This window comes from Dermacentor andersoni, chromosome 1 (assembly GCF_023375885.2).
Source record: "Dermacentor andersoni chromosome 1, qqDerAnde1_hic_scaffold, whole genome shotgun sequence".
Classification (NCBI taxonomy): Eukaryota; Metazoa; Arthropoda; class Arachnida; order Ixodida; family Ixodidae; genus Dermacentor; species Dermacentor andersoni.
The window spans coordinates 15817241-15836670 of record NC_092814.1 but is presented as its reverse complement, the minus strand read 5'-3'; the positions used below and the strand labels follow the sequence as shown (position 1 = coordinate 15836670).

The following is a 19430-nucleotide window of genomic DNA, read 5'->3' as shown; positions in this document are numbered from 1 at the left end:
CATTTTTATGTAAGTATACCGTATATCCGCTTTTTCTACTGAGACGTGTGCTTTCATCTTAACCCGATGAAAAACAAACCTTTTCATCATCAATTACATATTGTGTGCTGTCTATGATCAAACGACGTGGTGGGCGCGTCGAAAGCAAACCCACCTTCACCGGGGGCGTAGACCTCTCGACGCCAAACTTTTACAATGGCCCCCGAAAGCGGCGTTTATGACGGGCTGAGGCGTGCTAGATGGCGGGATATCTATAGATGCGGCCTGCGGATGCCGATATGAGACAGGAAGCTGGTTGCGCGGGAACATGAATGTTGAGGTGCTTGGTATACCACCCAAATTAAAATTTTGTTGTTTAAGGTTTACGTTTACTGTGGGTGCGAGGGAAAGCGCGTGATTAGCCCCAAGAACGAACTACAGGGGCGCTGCAAGCGCCGCTCGCCTGACGTCAGGGCACGGACTCGCACCTGTCGTCTGCTGCAGTTCAGGCCGTGTCCGGGCCCCTTCTGCAGTGGTTTCGTTAGTTCGCTCTCGTTCCCTCTCCTTGTATACTTACGGCGGTCGTCTCAAATATATTTTTGCGACGTCTTCGTTCGCGAAAATTTATTCAAAGAGTTTATTTCTTAGACGACAATACAGTCCTCAAAGGGAGCGCTACAATGCCAGCCAAAGGAGCGCAGACCAGCCCATTGCGAGTTTTTCATGCGCGGATCGACAGCCACAAAAAACATAGCATATAAGAATCTAGTTATGATATCATACCTGCTCCGGTGCAACAAGTATGTCACAAACGCTGGTTATATATGACTTCTCAACACTTGATTTTAATCGGCTAAAACGGGTTTTCTCACGACAAGTAGCTCATGGTATAATATCGAACTTTTGCATTTCTTCATGTGACCCAAACGCTCGGCACTAACACGAGGACTTAACACTGCAGTATAGATTCTACCAGCACCACTTGCTTCTTTAACTGCTTCTCAAAATGAGTCGGTTCTTCACGTGTTTATTTTAGGTGCCGATAATTTGAAGCAAAGCTAAATGAAGCCTACAGCTGTTTGCAGAATACGAAAAGGAATGTACCAATATATATTCCCCTTTTCCGTTCTGCACGTTCAACTGACTTGAACAATTTACTGGTGTTTATTGCTTGAGGAATATACATGAAGAATCTGTTTGGCCAACTCACACAGGCTGCTCGGCCAAAATTTCTTGTGGGATAGGCCTTTTGGACCGTATGGCTGCAGCCTGAGAGAAGCCGAAGCGTCATTCATTAGTAGTATGGGACATATTGAAGATATAATTCCCCGGTAGAAGGTCAAAAATCAAGTGAAATATGTGAGGCTATGGTGTCTTCCTTATGAAGGTTTGCGAGGTTCTGTTTTATGTACTGACGAAGCGAACAGTTCTCCGTTTGTGTAATTAAACAACGCTAGATAGAGACATGGTGAGGCAGAAGGTGCTTGAATTTTTCTTTTCTAGGCACCCTAAGCTGCGCTGTAGTACCTCAAGTACACTTTAGGCACTGCAATTGGCGCTGTAAAAACTGCTTCATGGTTTCAATTCGAAGTTGTAGTGAACTGATGGGCTTAGCGAACAATGCATGCCTCGCCATAACGACAGTCGGTTGCTAACGTTGCTTGAGGGGTGTGCCATATTGTCGGTAAAGGCTACTGAGGGACACCATGAAACATTTCTTCGCTTGCACTTGATTGGCTCTCGATGTTAACCACGAAACGTTTCTTTCAGGTGATTGCTACTATAGTATTTGTGAATTAACTATGTAAATACTCTACATGACGTGCCGTCGTGTTAGCAGCCATGAGGAATTCGTTTATGGGGGCCTGTTTCAGAGAGCGGTGAAAGTAGCAGCAAACGTTTTCATACGAAATGCGCGCCTCTTCCTTTTACGCATTGATAAAGTTGCCATATTTGACTAGAACAACTCACCAGAGTAATAAGAATTATGATGACAGCTTCGCTGGTTAGTGTCTCTCTAGCACGGATAACATGACACCAAATATCAAGATTTTTCTTCCATGTGAATTGCAATGTCTCTCATAGCTAAGTACTAACGGAATCTTAAGCGTTTAGCAAAGCATCGTACACAACTTGGCGAGTTGAATTTGCAGACATTTTACGCTAAATTTGTGGACAGACATGGCGCATATATGCATTGCAGTACCAGTAGACGCTACGCAGCTTACGATATTCAAGCCAGAAAGTTTCTCGACTCACGCGATCTTGAAGGAACTCAGGCATGACAGCAGAAGAAAGCCGACATGTCCTTGAACAGGCACGGCTCGAGCCACCCGTGCACCGAGAATACACGAAGGGAACGAGCGCCCAGGCCGTCACTCGCGAGAGGGCGCCACGTCCTCGCCGCCAAGAGAAGCGAGGAAAGAGCACGTGGCTACCGCAAAGGCGCCGCCATTTTGATACCCTACATTTTTGTAACACTACAAATATTGAAAATCTTATTCAAAAACAAGCATTTACACGTAGCGCGTAGGTATAAAAAATGTGCAAAATTAATTCCGTATATTTTGCAGAAAGATCCCAAGGCTAGTTATAAAATTTTGATGGAGAACATATAGTGCATGAAACAATGCGTTTGCAGGCACCAGTATCTAGAAAGCTGCACGATACTCATCGAGGCTTGAGATCGCGTTGATTGCGCGTCTCGTCTGAATCGCATCTCGCCGTGCGCGCCTGCACAGAGTAGCAACACAGCGACGCCCTTGCGGTTACCAATTTCAATACATGGGTGCTATGGGAGCTCTTTCCGGTAGAGTTTGTTACTCTAAGCTTGATGTGTATTCTATGCTTGTGTATTGTATGTGTATTCTACGCTTGTGTGTATTGTCCAGCCGCGTGCCTATTGGAGGTCACATGCTCAAACGCATGCTGGGGACTTGTGGCAGATTAGGTCTCGTTTTCTGCTCTACCGCCTTGGCGGCGCATGGCTGTGTGCGCGCTGAGCGCGTACGCTAGCCACGCGTTGTACCTTGCATGTAATCATCTGTGACGGGTGCAAATGTTGGGCGAGCCGATATGGCTGGTCGCTTCACGTACGCTGTCTGCGGGCATGCGAATTGTCACGAAATTACGTAATAACACGTAATCACGTAATCTCAAGTGTTGGACAAGCATTGAAGTGAGAGGCAGCCCAAAAAGGTCGCTCGCCGAGGCCGGTGCTCTTGAGCTACTCCATTGTGACAACAAGTGTTCGCGGTCATTGAGCGAGATCTGTTCATGTTTGCTTCTGCGCGCGGGATTCCCTGCTTCTTAATTTCATTAGTACGCAAACGTTCCCTTCAATTTATGCCGCCGATGAAACTACGGACCTGACATCGAAGAGCCGTCTAATACTTAGCTATTCGCTGTCAATGGAGAGTTGTACTTCATGGTTATATTGCGCTGTTTTACAAACACGATATTAAGGAAGGACAGGACGTGGACGGATGTAGCGCAAACTACCAACTGTTTAATACTGTTAAAGAACGCGCTTATATACAAGGAGATATGGAGCGGGGGGAGGGGTTACATATAAGATATGACAAGGTGACGACGTGTGATCATAGTTCGGGTCAGGCATACATTGTTCACATGCACCCGTTCGCCCTGGCAAACTCGACCTCAGCTTTGATAAGCGCGATAGACGGGGTGCTTACGCACATCTCTTTTTCTTTAGCTATCGCAAGCGCCTCCCATATTTCTCGCTCCGTTTTTGTTTTTGATGTTCCAATGACTGTGGTGCTTTCTATTAGCGGGGAGCATTTGCATTGTTTGCAATGTGCGGCCAAGTTGCTAGGTGCTGTCAGAAGCTGACACGTGTATTTGTGCTCCCGTAACCTATCATTTAGACAACGTCCAGTTTGCCCAATGTATACTTTCCCGCAATCTAGTGGGATTTGGTAAACAACTGAAGTAGCGCATTCCACGTACTTTTTCGCGTGCTTAGTCTGACAGACCGTAGCACTGGGGTTGGCCTCTTTGGATCCTGCGTTCACCCTCTTGCACATGCCTTTTAGTTTTTGCGGGGCGGAGAACAGAACTTGAACATCATGGCGTTGGGCTGTCTTTTTTATCCGATGTGACACGCCATGGATGTAAGGCAACACCACGCGTTTTTTCAATTTTTGCTGTGTTTTCTGCCTTTTCCTGTTGGCTCTGATTTCGGGCAACAAGTTTTCACAGATTTGCACCACCATGCTGTTCGGGTACCCACTGTTTCTTAAGCGGCTTACTTGCAAATCGATGCTCTCCCTCACAGCATGGTGGCATGATTTTTCAATTGCTTGACTGATGCAAGCCTTGGCGATGCCTCTTTTTATGATTTTAGAATGGCCAGAGTCATACCTCAGGATTTCTTTTTCTCCTCTAGTTTTGTAGCACCAGCAGATGTGGGAGCCTCTGATCCTAATGTTTATATCAAGGTACTGCAATCGGCCTTCGGTAGGAGTCTCGTACGTGAACTCTAAACCTTCATGCGCTTTTTTGAACATGCTGGTGACAGTTTCTACGCTAAATGGATCGGTTTGGTTTGCTTTCATGCACACCAAATAATCGTCAACATATCTGAAACAGGTAGCTATGTTCGTTTCTCCAAACAAGGCGGCAAGTTTCCTGTCTCCCACACTCAAAAATAAGTCGGAAAGCACGGGGGCTATACAAGAACCAATAGCGATGCCATCCTTCTGCTCATACACACTGTCACCATATTCGATAAACGCACCATGTAGATACAGTTTTAACAAGTTCACAAAACTAGAAATACTGCACTTGCACACGTCCTGAAATTTGGTGTAGCCCAACGTGTCGATGGCTTCTTCTACTGCTTGTACCACCGCTTGCCTCGGGACACTGTAGAACAGGTCCTTCACGTCGATTGAAAAACAAGACGTCGGCGGGCTACTCTTTAGTGTTGCAATAACTTCGTCAGAGTTGCGGATCAAGAACGGGTCGTCGAAGGGTAAAGAGTTCAAGCAGGCCTGAAGGTAGTCCGCGATGCATCTTTGCCATGTTCCGCGATCTTCAATAATCGTCCTAAAAGGAATTCCCTCTTTGTGGGTTTTTACCGTGAAAAATGGCTTCAGAGTGAGTTCTTTGCTCTCTTTCACGCGCTTTGCCAATCTTGTCAAGCCCATGCTTTCACATGTTTTGCCTGCTTCATTTTTCAGTTTTGCAATTGCTTTGTACGTAATGTCGCTTATTGCGAAATTCTTACGGATCGCTTCTTGGGCGGATTTTTCGTATTCAGGAGCGTTCATCACGACAAACACGCCTGTTTTGTCTGAGAGGAGCAGTTTTAGATTTTCTTTCTTGAGGTACCTAGTCAGCACCTAGCAACTTGGCCGCACATTGCAAACAATGCAAATGCTCCCCGCTAATAGAAAGCACCGCAGTCATTGGAACATCAAAAACAAAAACGGAGCGAGAAATATGGGAGGCGCTTGCGATAGCTAAAGAAAAAGAGATGTGCGTAAGCACCCCGTCCATCGCGCTTATCAAAGCTGAGGTCGAGTTTGCCAGGGCGAACGGGTGCATGTGAACAATGTATGCCTGACCCGAACTATGATCACACGTCGTCACCTTGTCATATCTTATATGTAACCCCTCCCCCCCCCCCCCGCTCCATATCTCCTTGTATATAAGCGCGTTCTTTAACAGTATTAAACAGTTGGTAGTTTGCGCTACATCCGTCCACGTCCTGTCCTTCCTTAATATCGTGTTTGTAAAACTGAGCGCAATATAACCATGAACGTTCACCAACTAGCCCCCTTCATTGCTTTACTAAAGAGTTGTACTTTATGGGAAGCAAGCGGCTTGCGTACGCAAGAACTAGGGGCGACGGTACTGCCCATGCTCAGAACGCTACGTCTTCTTGCGTCCTGGGGTTGTTGGGGCGGCCGAAAACATCACTGCCCCTAAGCGGTCACGTTGCCCACGTGACTCTCGCGGTGTACGAGAACTTACGAGAAGCGAGACCAGCCGAGACAAGCCGCTCACCCCGCCACACAGACGGAGAACACGGCTGCGCCGGCGAGGACGCGTGCACGTGTGCATTACACGGCCGACGTGGTAAAGAAGCTGGTCGCAGAGCACGCTGTCGCCGCAACGGCGGCATTTGCAGCAAGCTCTAAATAAGCAAAACACGGACCACAACGGATTATGCTGCGCGAGACGCCGAACTACAGTTTAACATACGTCTGTTTGGATTCCTTCGGGTCGGCCTCAGTCGTAACGTAGGCGCGTAGATAATCTTATAAATATTGTGCCAAGTGTCGACAGACGTCGTTTACTTATATATATATGAGGCACGTACGCAGGATTTTTTTTCGGGGGGGGGGGGGGGGCACCCAAGGTAACTGTTTAGGTAGATTTACTAGCTCTAAAGTGAATAATGCCCACTATTGACCATAAAGATGCGTAAGTCCGCAAAAGAGAATTGAAATAAGGTGTACCTCACAGGTACGCCCGTGAGATACACCACTCCTTTACTTGGCAAACAAGCAAGCACATCAAATGGACTCCCGCATGACAGAAGTGCAGGACGCTGTGGTTCCAGACATACTGCGCCCACCGCGGAAGGTTATAAAAACACTCACATTAGCACAGCAGAGAACTGGCTATATATACGTCAGGTGGCTCCACTGATAACTGGGGAAGCGTGATTTAAAACACACGGAATTATTCTCCACTTCCGGCGGCCTTTTCTATACTTCCTTTTTAAATAAAGAGATGTTGACCCATGAATATTTTCACAAACAAGATTTAATTTTCGCTTTTCCTTCCTGTTTGGCTGTTTCCTTGGCTCTCTCCCTAAGTAAATCGCTTAATTTCTCAACTCTTTGCGACACTTCTTTCCAGTTACCAATTTTTCACGAAAAGTGCTGTACAATTAGGGAAAAGCCAGACGAGGTAACGGGTGACTATCATATTTTTTATCGTTTTACCCGTTATTGCAGGGTCTGATGATGGACGCTGTTTGGCATTATTTTATTTTCCACCTTACCTAACCCATATCGCGGGTATATGCTTCCGAGGATCTGCCAGCGCCGCGGCGAGCCGTCGCTCGAGGAAATAATGAAGTAAAAGGAAAAGTTTAACGCACCTGGCGTTTTCTCCGGCCGCAACTCGTTCCTCGAGCGTACAGACTAGATGACTACGAACCGAATCAATTTCCGGGTCCCTGCATCAGTCTAAACAAAAAAAGGTTGATCTTACAAAGCAACTGCGATGCGCGTGATCGTTGAATAGATGGTGACAACTGAACTCATCTCGAGTTAATCGCGCGGGCACCGAATCGATGAGAAAACTGGCCTTCACGCCCCAGGAGATGCCGATAACTACCGCCATCTAAAAGGAGTGAAAACATTGACAAGCATTCCACTCTGGGAAGATGGAAGGGCAGCGACATCAACGCCTGGTTCACCTCCGCCGCGGGTCGGCCCGGCATTGCACTACCGTCGGGCCCACCCGCGGCGGAGATGAAGCAGGCATTGAGTGCTCCGCATACGTGGGTCCATCCCGAAGATTTCGAAGGGCAGGTTACAGGTTCCCGAGCCCACAGAGCTATGGGCCATTGAGCTTGGACCCTTTTTTCGCTATCACCAGGATCGGCCCACAAAATGATTTTTACTGTTGACCTATGACGAAAAAACTACGTAATGTTAGTCATATACAGGTCTCGCTGTAAAAGGCATCAATATGTTGACTGCCGAATAGATTGATTTGTCAGCGCTGTAGGAATGAGTCTGAGGAGTGGTGGTGTGGGCGGAGAGGAGGGGGGGGGGGGGGGGGGTATGTCGCTTAATTTCGGGAGGGGGGGAGGGCCGGGACCCCCCGCCCCCCCCCCCATGGTTACGTGCCTGATGCCTGATATATATATATATATATATATATATATATATATATATATATAATGCATTTAATTAGAATAGTTTATTGTACTTAACTTCATATGCTTGATTTCCTATTTAAAAAAATTATAACACAGCTACGATCAGATGTTGATGGCGCTGCGAGCGCATGCGACCTCACTGCGGCTTGCGCTTGGGACCACTAACCTATAACGTGTTTCTGCTTGCGTACGCAAACGCACCAAAGCAATAGGGGCCCAACGCCTTGCGTCCCCTAAACTAAAACCCTTTAATAGGTTGCCTTCCGAGCGAAACTGCAACATTTTTAAACAGCTTTCCCCTCATTGCAATGCACTGCTTGACCTGCATTATAGTAAGGCATTATAGTAAGACATTATAGTGGCATTATAGTTATAGACGTGCTTGTGAAGTAAGGACAATTAATTCAGTTGATTATTAAACATGGTGCGCCATTGGCTTTTTAATCCTAGAAAAGTGAAGGTAATCACAGTGGTAAAAGCCGCAAGAGTACGGATTTAAAAACGCTGGCGGACATAGTTAACGCCCCCTTTTTTCTTTCTTTCCAGGTTCAACTTTCCCACCATCCAAATGATGGGTGAGGACCTGATATCGGTGCTGGACCACTTGAAGTACGTACACCGTTGAGTTTGCAATTTTGCTTCATAAATTCTGGTCTACACATGTACGTTTAGTTGTTCCTCTTCACTAATTATTATTTCTGTTGCGTTACCAATTCTATAGACATTCCAGACGAAATTATGCCGTAGCCGTGACGTCCAGTGTGAAGTCCAAGGGGGATAAACTCGCGCCTGGTGCGCCGTCTGCTGTGCATGCGAGGGAAACCGTGCGGAATGAGCGAGCCGACAAGCATGGTGCGCGCCGTCATCCTGCGTGCCTAATATTGGTAGTCGATTGATAATCATGCGTGCTAAGCCGGGGGGGGGGGGGGGGGGATAATTCAGCGCCCGTCCTATTGTGTTCCTTTTAGGTTTCTGTACTCGCCTTATTCGCGCTGCTTGAAGTTGTACTCAAGATGGACAAACTCGCCTAAATCAAGTTGTTACTACTACGGATTTGTACAACGTTCGGCCTGTAGTGTTTGTTTTCGGTTCCTCTCCTCGCCTTCTTTGCGCTGCTTGAAGTTATACTCGAGATGGGCCAACATGCCCAAATCAAGTTGTTGCTACTACAGATTTGCACAGTGTTCGTCCTGTTGTGTTTGTTTTTGGTTCCTGTCCTCGCCTTGGCGCTGCTTCAAAAGAACACAAACAATCACCTAACAAGCCTAATGATTCACATCTAGCAAGGTTTGGGTACGGGCTAGTTGGTATTTCATGGTGTCATCAGTTACAGCGCATACATAGACGAGCGACGAAAAGGACGACGAAGACAAGCGCTTTTTGTCCCTCGTCTATGTATGCGCTGTAAGTGACGATTGATATCACATCTAGCGTGGCATTGTTTCAATTGCGGTTGTAAACCTTTGTTTGAAGACAAAAATTCTTTCAAGACACAAATGCCAAACCGCACGGCGAATAATCGAGGCATTTTACACTAAAAGATTAGGAGAGACTTGCGTTAGCCACGTATCATTGTCTTTGTTAGAATGCGAATTTCAATATCTTAGCACGTGGGTTAATCTCAAGTAGCGTCTTTTTGTTGTTTCCGTTTTGGCTTCCGTATTTCTTGGTATGTTTAACCGTTGTCTTTAGACCTTGTCATGTTCATATGCTACGGTATTTGCAATCACCTATATATATGATCATGGCTCAGAACAAGCGCTTGCAGCATAAATGGTGCATCGTAAGCTTGCAATAATTTTTCCTGCATGATAGACCACCAAAAACAGTCTGTAAATTCAATTTGACGAGGGGCCGACCCACACAGCGGACGTAACTCGCCCCAGTTCGAAGCGCGGGCGGCCATGTTCTCCGTCGACGGGGTCACCGGCCGTCCGGCTCATGACATATCTGGAGTGTGCGCCCATTGGCCCAGGCTCGTGTGCATTCGCCTTTAAAGGGACACTAAAGGCAAATCGAAGTTGACGGGAACTGCTTAAATGCCATTCCAGAAAACACTTCCCAATGCTTGTTTCGTGCCATGAAGAGCCTTCGTTCACGAGAAAATTGCATCTGAAGGGTCCGAATACCTTTTTCGAAATTGAAATCTCCCTCCACCTAACTGGGGGAGTGGTGACGTTGCACACGCAATCACCGTCTTTTGCTGCCGTCGGTGAGTAAAACGGCGCCTGACAGATGGCGGCACCGTGCCAAGAAACAGCGGTGGATTTGCCGCTGCAGCTGCTTTTTGGTCAAGTGGCGTAGACCGTTCGGGCATGCCGCGACATCACGTGGAAGTTGAATTCTCTGCTACTTGCAATTTGTGCGAGTATTGTGAGCCAGCAAAACCAGCGCAGCACTACGCGACTACTGAAACTCGAAAGCGTGGGCGGAGCAATGTGGAGCGAAAACGAAACCTTTCGACCGCCCGCGTCGTTGTCAAGGGTAATTTCAATGAGTTCTTTCTGAAAATAAAATAGAACTGGACAAGTAGTATTTCATTTCATCTTTTAATACAATACAAGGAAGTTTTCTGCAACGAGTAGTTGGGTACTATTTACCGAATATAACTGAGGAGTGCTTTCGTCATCGGGCAAGTGCATGAAAGTCCCGGGGGAGTCTCTAATCATGTGCTGCATTTACCTTAATTTCTCGATTATTAAGCCTCTGTTCGTGATAATATTAAAGCCTTAGAAATTCTCGAGCACTAATCGATCACTTTAGCTTGACTTAGTATTTGTCTTGTCAGGATTGAGGGCTCAATCCCACCGTTCGTAACTCGTTGTCGAGATTGGAGTCGGGCATGAATTAGAAGGTAGCTGGCCCATGCCGTCGTCCAACTTATCCACGCTGAGGACGTTGTTGAATGGAAGGACTGCTTCTCATCGAGAAGAAGGAATATGGGTTTATTTACAGTATCTACATCAGGATGTTGCAGTTCATCAGTCTAGCATGACTGCGAGAGAAAGTGCATCAGTCTAACATGACTGCTTGAGAAAGTGCACTGAGCAGCCGCACAACAGCGGTTTATAAACACTCGGTCCTCCCTCGATCCCAAGGTGAGGGAAACGGCCGTCCAGTCATCGTAAACAAGTCGCCTCTCTGCGGCACGCCTTATACACACACACTTACACACACACCTCTTTGCGCGAGGTTTACGGTCCGGAGCCGACGTCAGACGGACTTCGTAGAACTCGGGGCTTACGTCAGGAAAGGCGCCTTTTATTCCCCGAGCTGACCCCCGCAGCGCGCCGCCAGGTGCCCATTGTCTTGCGTCTTGAACGGCGCGTGGGAAGAGGCCTCCGTAGACGTTCCATCGGACACTCCCCCGCTCATAGCAGATCAGGTATGTGGTGTCGTGTTCAGGCTTCAAATTTAGTCACAACGGCGACGAGGCTAGAGCGTAACGGTGGCGTTCCAAGAAAAAGTTGCCGCCGCTGTCGCAAATGGCTGGCAAAACTTGCACTTCAGCTGGCCGTTCTTAACAGCCTATAGTGTCGTTTTGGGGCAAATGGGGGGGGGGGGCGCTGTTTTCTAAAGTTGTACCCGACGATAGAGGTGATTATACGGGTGGCACAATTTTGAATAACTTCGAGGTTAGGCTCCAAAAGAAATGCAAATTATTCGTAGTCATACAAACTGCGTGACAACTTCAGTGCCATCTGCGCTATCCCACGCGACATTCGCAGCGACCTTTCAAGGGTGCTTTGCCCGCTGCATGGGGAAAGTGCCACGTGATGTCACCTCACACTGGAAAAGGCGCGTAGAAACACCCCCTCATAAACATCTTTTTTGCAATTCACATACTGTATCGCTTCTCTTGACTTCTGTCAAGCCTGCTGATACGAGAAACTGACACGCACTGATCTGATAAACAAACTACGTTTATGTTGGCGTACTGCGCGCTCCCATTCGATTATGCGAAATTTTAATGCGAATGCGTTAACGAGACCGTGTCGCAGAAAATCCGGTGTCGGCGTCGGACGTGGTTTTGGAGAAAAAATTTTCGAACCACCCATACCCAGGCCCTCCATGTGACTCAAGGAATTTGCTCCACTAATTGAATTTATCAATCTAAAATACGTGAAAAAATAGTAAACTATCTTGTAGAGAAGCTACAGACATGATAGCTCTCGGACTGTAATTTGTCTATACGAGAAAACTTAATTCTGTTATCCCAAAACTGAAAGAAACCCCTTTTGAAGCGTTTCCACCATTCACAAACCAGCCATGGCGTCCGCCATTTGCGCGCAACTGCGCGCGGGTGCCTCGGGGGCCACGGAGCGGCGCGCCTGGCTCCTTGCAATACCTGCAGATGGCGCTCGCCTCCTTCGCATGCTTTGTGCATGCTTTCAGCTTGTTTCTGTGTTTGATTTGCTGATTTTATTAGCCTTTAAATAGTAATTGGCTAGTTTTCTTCTTTCTTTTTCGTGTGCGCGAGTATGTTTCGTGTATATTTGGTTTCGCAAGATAGTCAGAGCGTCCTTTCGCGAAACGTTTCAATACGTGCAACCGTGTGGGACGTCAAGTTTTTATAGTATAGCCTTTAAGTAGTAGTTTGGAAGTCGCAAGACTATTAGCTTTTAATGGTTGTAGTGTGCGTGCTTTGGTATCGGGAATACTGCTTTGGTAGAGCAGTGAGAGCGTAGCCGCGTGTTTGAACACGCCGCTAATACTTTAAGTCTGTGCGACATTTATTCCTTCTAAATCATTGGTGATAACATGGCAGAATTTTAAGAATTTAGAATCTGTGCGTATCCGCCTTTGTTAGAAGGCACGTGCTCAGAAAGCTTCGGCGTTTGTGTTAGAAAAAGCCAAGTGTAACATATGGCAAGAAAGACGGTAATGCATGCAGTGTGCGGAGCGTCCCCCAAGAAGAGAGATAACAAAGAGAGGAAAGGCAGGGAGCTCAACCAGATGAGCGTCCGGTTTGCTACCCTACACTGGGGGAAGGGAAAGGGGGAACAGAAAAAGGAAAGCGGGATAGAGGGAACACTGTGCGTGCACGCAGCAAAGCGCCTTAAACTCAGTCAAGTCCAAGCAAGTGCTCCGCCGATACGTTAGGCTGCCGTCATTTTGGTGTCTGAAGCTAATCTTGGCGCTTCCCCATAGCTGGTGATGCACGTTAAAGTCACCAGGGAAGACCATGGACCCGGTGGGCGTCAGCACTACGTTACAGTACGTGGCAGTGCATTGTTAAGGTAAACCCCAGCCTTTTTGGCTTCAGTGCAAATAGAATTCTGTGGATGAGCCATGATGCTTACTAAAGACTTACAAGTACTGAATTGAGGGCATCCAGCGTTTGCATTGCACTTCGCGCTCACGGAGTATGCAGGTTATTCAAGAGTATTCGGAAAGTATTCATGATACGTAGACAAGGGGACGGATGAGAATGGAGAAGAAATCGAGTCAATCACCAGACACTGTGATATCGATGCTATGCTGAAGAAAATGGAGGCATTCCAGGATGAGCTTGTCAGACAGGTCGAAGAGCTCAAAAATCAGCTAAATATGTAGCGTGATGCGTGAAAGGCGGTGCGAGAAAGACTTCAAGCAGCCAAGGAAATGCTGAACAGGGCCGCCATCGTGAACGAGAATGGTCGTGACAATAGATTGCAGTCTACCGACGTCACAGGAGAGTGAGTGTCAGCAAAGCACATGGAATGCGCGCAACGTGGGGAGGGAGTAGCGGGAAAGAGCTGCACCTACCTTGATGCGGCCACAAAGGAAAAGCAGGAACGCAGGGGTCAATGCCCGTTGTCAAGTCCAAATTACAGAGAAAAGGTTCACAAAGGAAAGCAGGGAGAGGCCTCGGCAGTAGGTGAGAGCGAAAGGGTGGTTATCGCCGGCGTCTCAAACCTGGCTAGGTGCTGAGAGGCAATTGTGAAGAGGGTGAAAGGTGATAAAAGAGTGGCGCTAGGTACAGTTCTAGAAGGGACATTGCGTGCTGTCATGGAGCGAGCAAAAACAAAGCTCGCGGAAAATGCCCACGGACGCAACCTTGTTGTCGTAGCAGGTGGACTAAATGACGTCCTGAATAAAAAAGAGACAGGACTAGCCCAGTGCTTGGGGAAGGGGAGTAGACGATTTGCGCGAGCTGTCCCCTCAGGCGCAGATCGTGGTGTGCACACTGCCGGAGGTGCCTGTATGTGACAGACAAAGAGCCGTAGTGGCTGCTAATGAGGTGATATGGAAAATGAGCCGAGAGAAAGCTTTCGAGGTTGCATAAGTAAACAGGGAAGTCTGAAGGTGTGGTGGTTTCCACCAAGACGGGATCCACTTCAATCACAGGCTTAGACGAGAAGTGGGCTGGCGACTTGCTTTTAGCGCGGTTGCTTTTTTGGGGGGCCCACGGGCGATTAGAAGACCAGTGTAGGTAATAATGAAGAAGGTCCCCTAGGGTAACCTCGGAATGGCATCGCCATCAATAAGAGAAAAAGGAGAAAAGCAAGAAAGAGAGCCCACCATGCAATAGGCTGCATAAACATGCAGGCCGGCAGAAGAAAGCAAAAGTGGACAGAAATTGAGCAGCAGTTAAATAGAGAACAAATAGGAGCGTATGCGGTTACACAAACGCACCTTAGAGACTCGAAAGAGCCGCCAGTGATTGAGAATAATGTTTGGGAACCTTGTAACAGAACGAAATCGGAACGAAAGGGAGGTGCAGTCGGAATGCTCATCTATCAGAGAGCGAAATGGAAAAGAGTAAATTCAAAATGTCAAGAGCATCTTTGGTTATCAAGTACAATCAGTGTAAAGAAAACTTGGCTGGGCGTAACTTATTTGTGGACCGGAAATAATTGCAGAGAGAAGAATCAAGAGTTAGTGGAATGTCTAAGGGCCCATATTAAGGGTTTCGGGAATGGTGATGAAATTATCCTCTTAGGTTACATGAATGCCCGCTTGCAGGATCTCGATGGCTATACCGACAACAACGGGAAGTCAATGCTACATGTTTGCGTAGTTCCTCGTTATCGTGAATACTGGGCCTAATTGGGAAGGGCAGACCACTTGAGAAGTGGGAAATCGGTAATCGACCATTCATTACTGCCTGATGATAGAAGGCATCCATGATAAGTTGAGAGAAATGATCATTGACGAGGAAGGGTATAGCAGCATAGAGAGTTACCATAAACGCATCATTTTGAAAATTGGATATGTAGTAGCAAAAGAGGGCAATGAGCACAAGATGACCAGTCCAAATTTGAAGGCTGATCAAATAACAAATATAGTCACCAGAGTCGAGAAAGAACTTGGGCAAATGGTCAAGCAAAGAGTGCGAATATGGTGAGCTTCTAAGTGTAATAACAACAGAAATACGGAAAGAGAAGCAACGTGTTCAATAGAAAAGACAAAAGAAACGGAAAAGCTGGTGGAATAGGGAGATACAAGACGCGATCGCGGAACGACAGAAAGCATCTCGAGAGCACAGGCAGGCAAAGAAGGCGCAGTTGCCGCAGGATGAAGTAGCCAGTAAATGGGAAATATACCGAGAGAAAAAGTCTGGTTCAAATACTGGTTCAAGCAAAGATAAAGGTGAAAGTGTACTTTGGTTGTCAGAAATATGTGAGAAAAAGAAGGCCATACCTACAATATTTTGGAATGATATAAATTTATTGGGCAGGAAGTCTGGAACAATACAACAACATATCCTAGACAAACATGGTAACAAACTGGTAGGGGACGCGGCAATAAATTACATCCGAAAAATAACAGTCTAATCTTTTCGAGGCAATGATGAGTTTATATTTGAAGGAAAAAAAAGCATGAAAGCGAACCAGATGGAAAAGGAGCTAGTGCTGACAGATTTCAACTGGAAGAAAGCCGAAGAGAAACTCCCGAAGCTCACAGCCACAGGGCTGGACGAGGATCCCGTTAGGCTGATTATTGAACTAGGTCGAAGAAGTAAGGAAGCTCTGTTGAAAGCAGTAGACAAAAATAAAGGATAGGTGAATACCACACAGTTGGTGACAAAGTAGAATGAATTTAATTTATAAAGGTATGGGGGAGAAAGATAGGATTCACTCGTATAGACCGTTGACCATTACATCGGTAATATACAGGTTAGCAATGCAGGCAATTAAATTAAAGCCGCAAACATGGGCAGAGAGTATTGGCTTTTTGGGAAAACTTCAGAACGGCCGCAGAATATGTAGGCGTCTGGATGGTAACTTATTTTTCCTTACTCGTTCTATTGAAATATTCAGAGTAGAAAGGGAACCGTTATATGTGCCCTTTTTAGACATTACAGGAGCGTATGACACCGTAGACCGCATCATCTTGTGGGATGTTCTGAAAAGGGAAGGCTTGGGCGACGATTGTATACAGCTTTTGAGAGAGAATTACCTAGAAAACACCGTCTGCGTTGAATGGGAAGGAATGAAGGTTATATCAACAAGGGATTGAGGCAAGGGTGCCCTTTATCCCCACTGCCGTTTATGATGTACATGGTTAGGATGGAAATGGGGCTAGAAGAAAGTAATATCGGGTTTAATCTCTCATACGAACAGGTGGGTACAGTAGTAGAGCAGTAGCTTCCAGGTTTGTTTTATGTGGATGACATTGTGTTGCTAGCTAACAAGCAAAGTGATATGCAACGTCTGGTTAATATCTGTGCACAGGAAGGCGAGAATTTAGGTCTGAAATTGAGTGTTAAAAGATCAGGTGTTGTGGTATTCAATGAAAACAGTGAACAGACAGCGTCAATTCAGTGCCAGGAAATATCTCAGGTGAAAGAATATAAATATCTGGGTATATGGATAAAGGGAGGCAATAGATGTATGAAAACAAAGGAAAAAACACTAACAGTAAAGGGGAAGAGAAATGCAGTCATAATGAAGCACAGAACGCTATGGGGATACAATAGGTACGAGGTGCTCCGGGGTATGTGGAGAGGTGTAATGGTTCCAGGACATACTTTTGAAAATGTGGTTGTTCGCTTGATATCATGGGTACAATCAGGACTGGATGGCAACCAGAGGTCAGTGGGACGCCTAGAATTGGGTGCTCACGGGAAGACTACAAATGAAGCTGTGCAGGGTGATATGGGCTGACAAGCTTTGAAGTGAGAGAAGCTCACAGTAAAATTGATCATGAAGACCGACTGAAGAATATGGAAGGAAGTAAATGGGGTGGAAGAGCTTTCAGGTATTTGTACAGGAAAAACTTTGATTCACAGCGTAGGAAAAGAACTAGGAAGCTTACCAGCAAGTATGTGGCCTGTAGGGTGAGCAACACAGCAACAAGGAACATCAAGCGGAAAGTCAGAGAAGCTGAAATAATCTCATGGGTGGCGGCAATAGAAAAGAAACCTGCTATGAGTAACTACTTAAGAGGAAAAAACAAAATCAGGAAAGAAACAATTTATGATAACTTAAAGGGAAGCTCATTACTTTTCGAAGCGCGCTCTGGATGCCTTAGAACACGTACTTATAAAGCGAGATATAAGAAGGAAGATGAAGCATGTGCTTGCTGTGGTAAAGCAAGCAAAACGATTGAGCATGTCTTATTAGAATGTGAAGATATCTGCACAGCGATCGATTTAATCTCTGGCCTCCTTGAAGCCCTTTGGTTCTGCGAGAGCAGAGATAAAGTAAACATGTACGCAGTAGAGATTAGTAAGCGGTGATTGAAAGATTGGTGGAGGTAAAGTATGCAAACGACAGACAACGGAGGCGTGCAATAGCAAAGTTCACAATAGGGGTTCAGAAGGTTTGGTTATGCGAATTCATCGTGGATTTTTTTTTCTTTTCTTTCTTTTTTTAACATACATAGGACATTAGGTAATGTAATAACAAGAGGTTGGTGGCGCAACCCACAACCCGTTCCGAAGGAAACGCTCATAGCATCCATCCATTGCCGCCTACACAAGAGGCCGCGTTTCTACCAAAAAGCCCGCCTTCGTGGACAGCGTTCGCGGCCAGCCTGGTAAACATTACGGTTGCATACGCTCCAGTTGCCAGGAAGCGTGAGAAGCAGTCGGGGATCTTTGAATGCTATCGCGTTCCACTCTCAAAGGCGAAGCTTAAGCGTCCTCCAAATTTTTTCGTAGCTACGGTAGATCAGGCATGCCATTGCCTGCCGTGACTTCCTCAAACAACGTGACTTCCGTAAGCAAGACATCTGAACCGCGCTTCCGAAAGGAGAGGATTTCCGCCACTAAATGGCAATACAAAGGGGTTTGCAAAACAGTGGCAATGCTTCTCTTTTGAGAGTGCGCGGAAGCTATTTATCGCTCACAGCACACGCGGAGAGTATGTTGAATGTAAATATTATATGCAGAAATACTGAGGGGTCGTCTTTAACAATGCCTATTACTTTCAAGCGAAACAAGTTGAGCACATGAAAACATGTGCTTTACTGGAAGTAAAAGAAACTGAAACAATCTAAAATTTCTTTGTATAGGTATGAACATTTTTAGAGCAGATAGAGGTCAAATTTTCACCCCGAGTGTTCTCCTTTCAGGATCAACCTGGTAGTCGGATTCGGAGAGGGAGCAGGAGCCAACATTCTGGTCCGGTTTGCGGTAGGTGCCATCTTTGCTCCTCATCTTCATGAAGACGATATCGATTGTGGAAAAGGATGGAGTAGTTAAGCAGGCAACTTTTGCAAGACCTGCAACACCCCTCCTCCTCTGTCACCGATTACCAAGCTTCGTGAGCTTGTTTAAAACAAGAAACTAGTCCTTTAGATCGCTCAGTGCTTACACTGATGTATGTCGATACGTTCATTTAATCAAGTCGCCTACTGTTTTTTCCAACTAGCAAGGTTGTTGATTTTCACGCAACAGGACAGGCGCTGTCTGTGGCCTTCCTGACATTGTTTCAGTTGTGCCTTTGGTTCACTGTATTTGAAGTTTGCAGCAACGATGTTGTAAAGGCCACTTAGAGCATAGCAGTAAATGTGTGATTATACGCAGATTGCGTGTTCTGCTCTATCGAAGATATATGAATTGTACACGACGAACAGGTTTCAAACAACCTTTTTCTTAGTGGAACGAGCATCGAGTGACATCGAGTGACATCGAGAGCATCGAGTGACACTCTTGGTTCTTGCGCAGCACTTCCGGTTCACCTACTGAGACGACCGGGGAGTACATTCAAAATAAATCGAAAAAAAATAGAAAAAATATACTACAGTAGAAAATTCATAGGTTTCATTATAGATATGATATCAGAGCATTAGTTACAAGTCGAGTTACTGAAATGTCTGGAATAATTAGAATTACTTAGTGATCACTGATTACTGCACACGAAAGCACAGAATCGTAGACTTTAGAGACCTGCTATGTGAGCACGACTTTGGCGAAATTCCTGGAAACCCGGAAGTACAAAGCGGCGGTAATGACATCGCTAATACCGTCGCACACCTGAAGGTGGTATGATGTTTAACCGGCTAATTAATGGAAAACAGTTGCCTCCAAGTTCGGTTTGTGCATCGCGTTCACCTAAAATGAACCTAAAGAACACCAACGCCGAGGGGCGAG

The 19430-nt window shown here is 46.2% G+C and overlaps 1 protein-coding gene across 6 annotated transcripts in view; it reads left to right on the top strand.

Annotated features, from left to right (window-relative positions):
* The window catches only part of LOC126545894 (uncharacterized protein ZK1073.1), a 362662-nt gene that overhangs the window by 283832 nt on the left and 59400 nt on the right, over nucleotides 1-19430 (top strand). For all 6 annotated transcript variants that reach the window (XM_050193938.3, XM_050193937.3, XM_050193935.3 and 3 more), the window contains 2 exons: nucleotides 8453-8515; nucleotides 18410-18470. In XM_050193938.3, the coding sequence (XP_050049895.2) occupies nucleotides 8453-8515; nucleotides 18410-18470 (124 nt within the window). The remainder of the gene's footprint in view (nucleotides 1-8452; nucleotides 8516-18409; nucleotides 18471-19430) is intronic.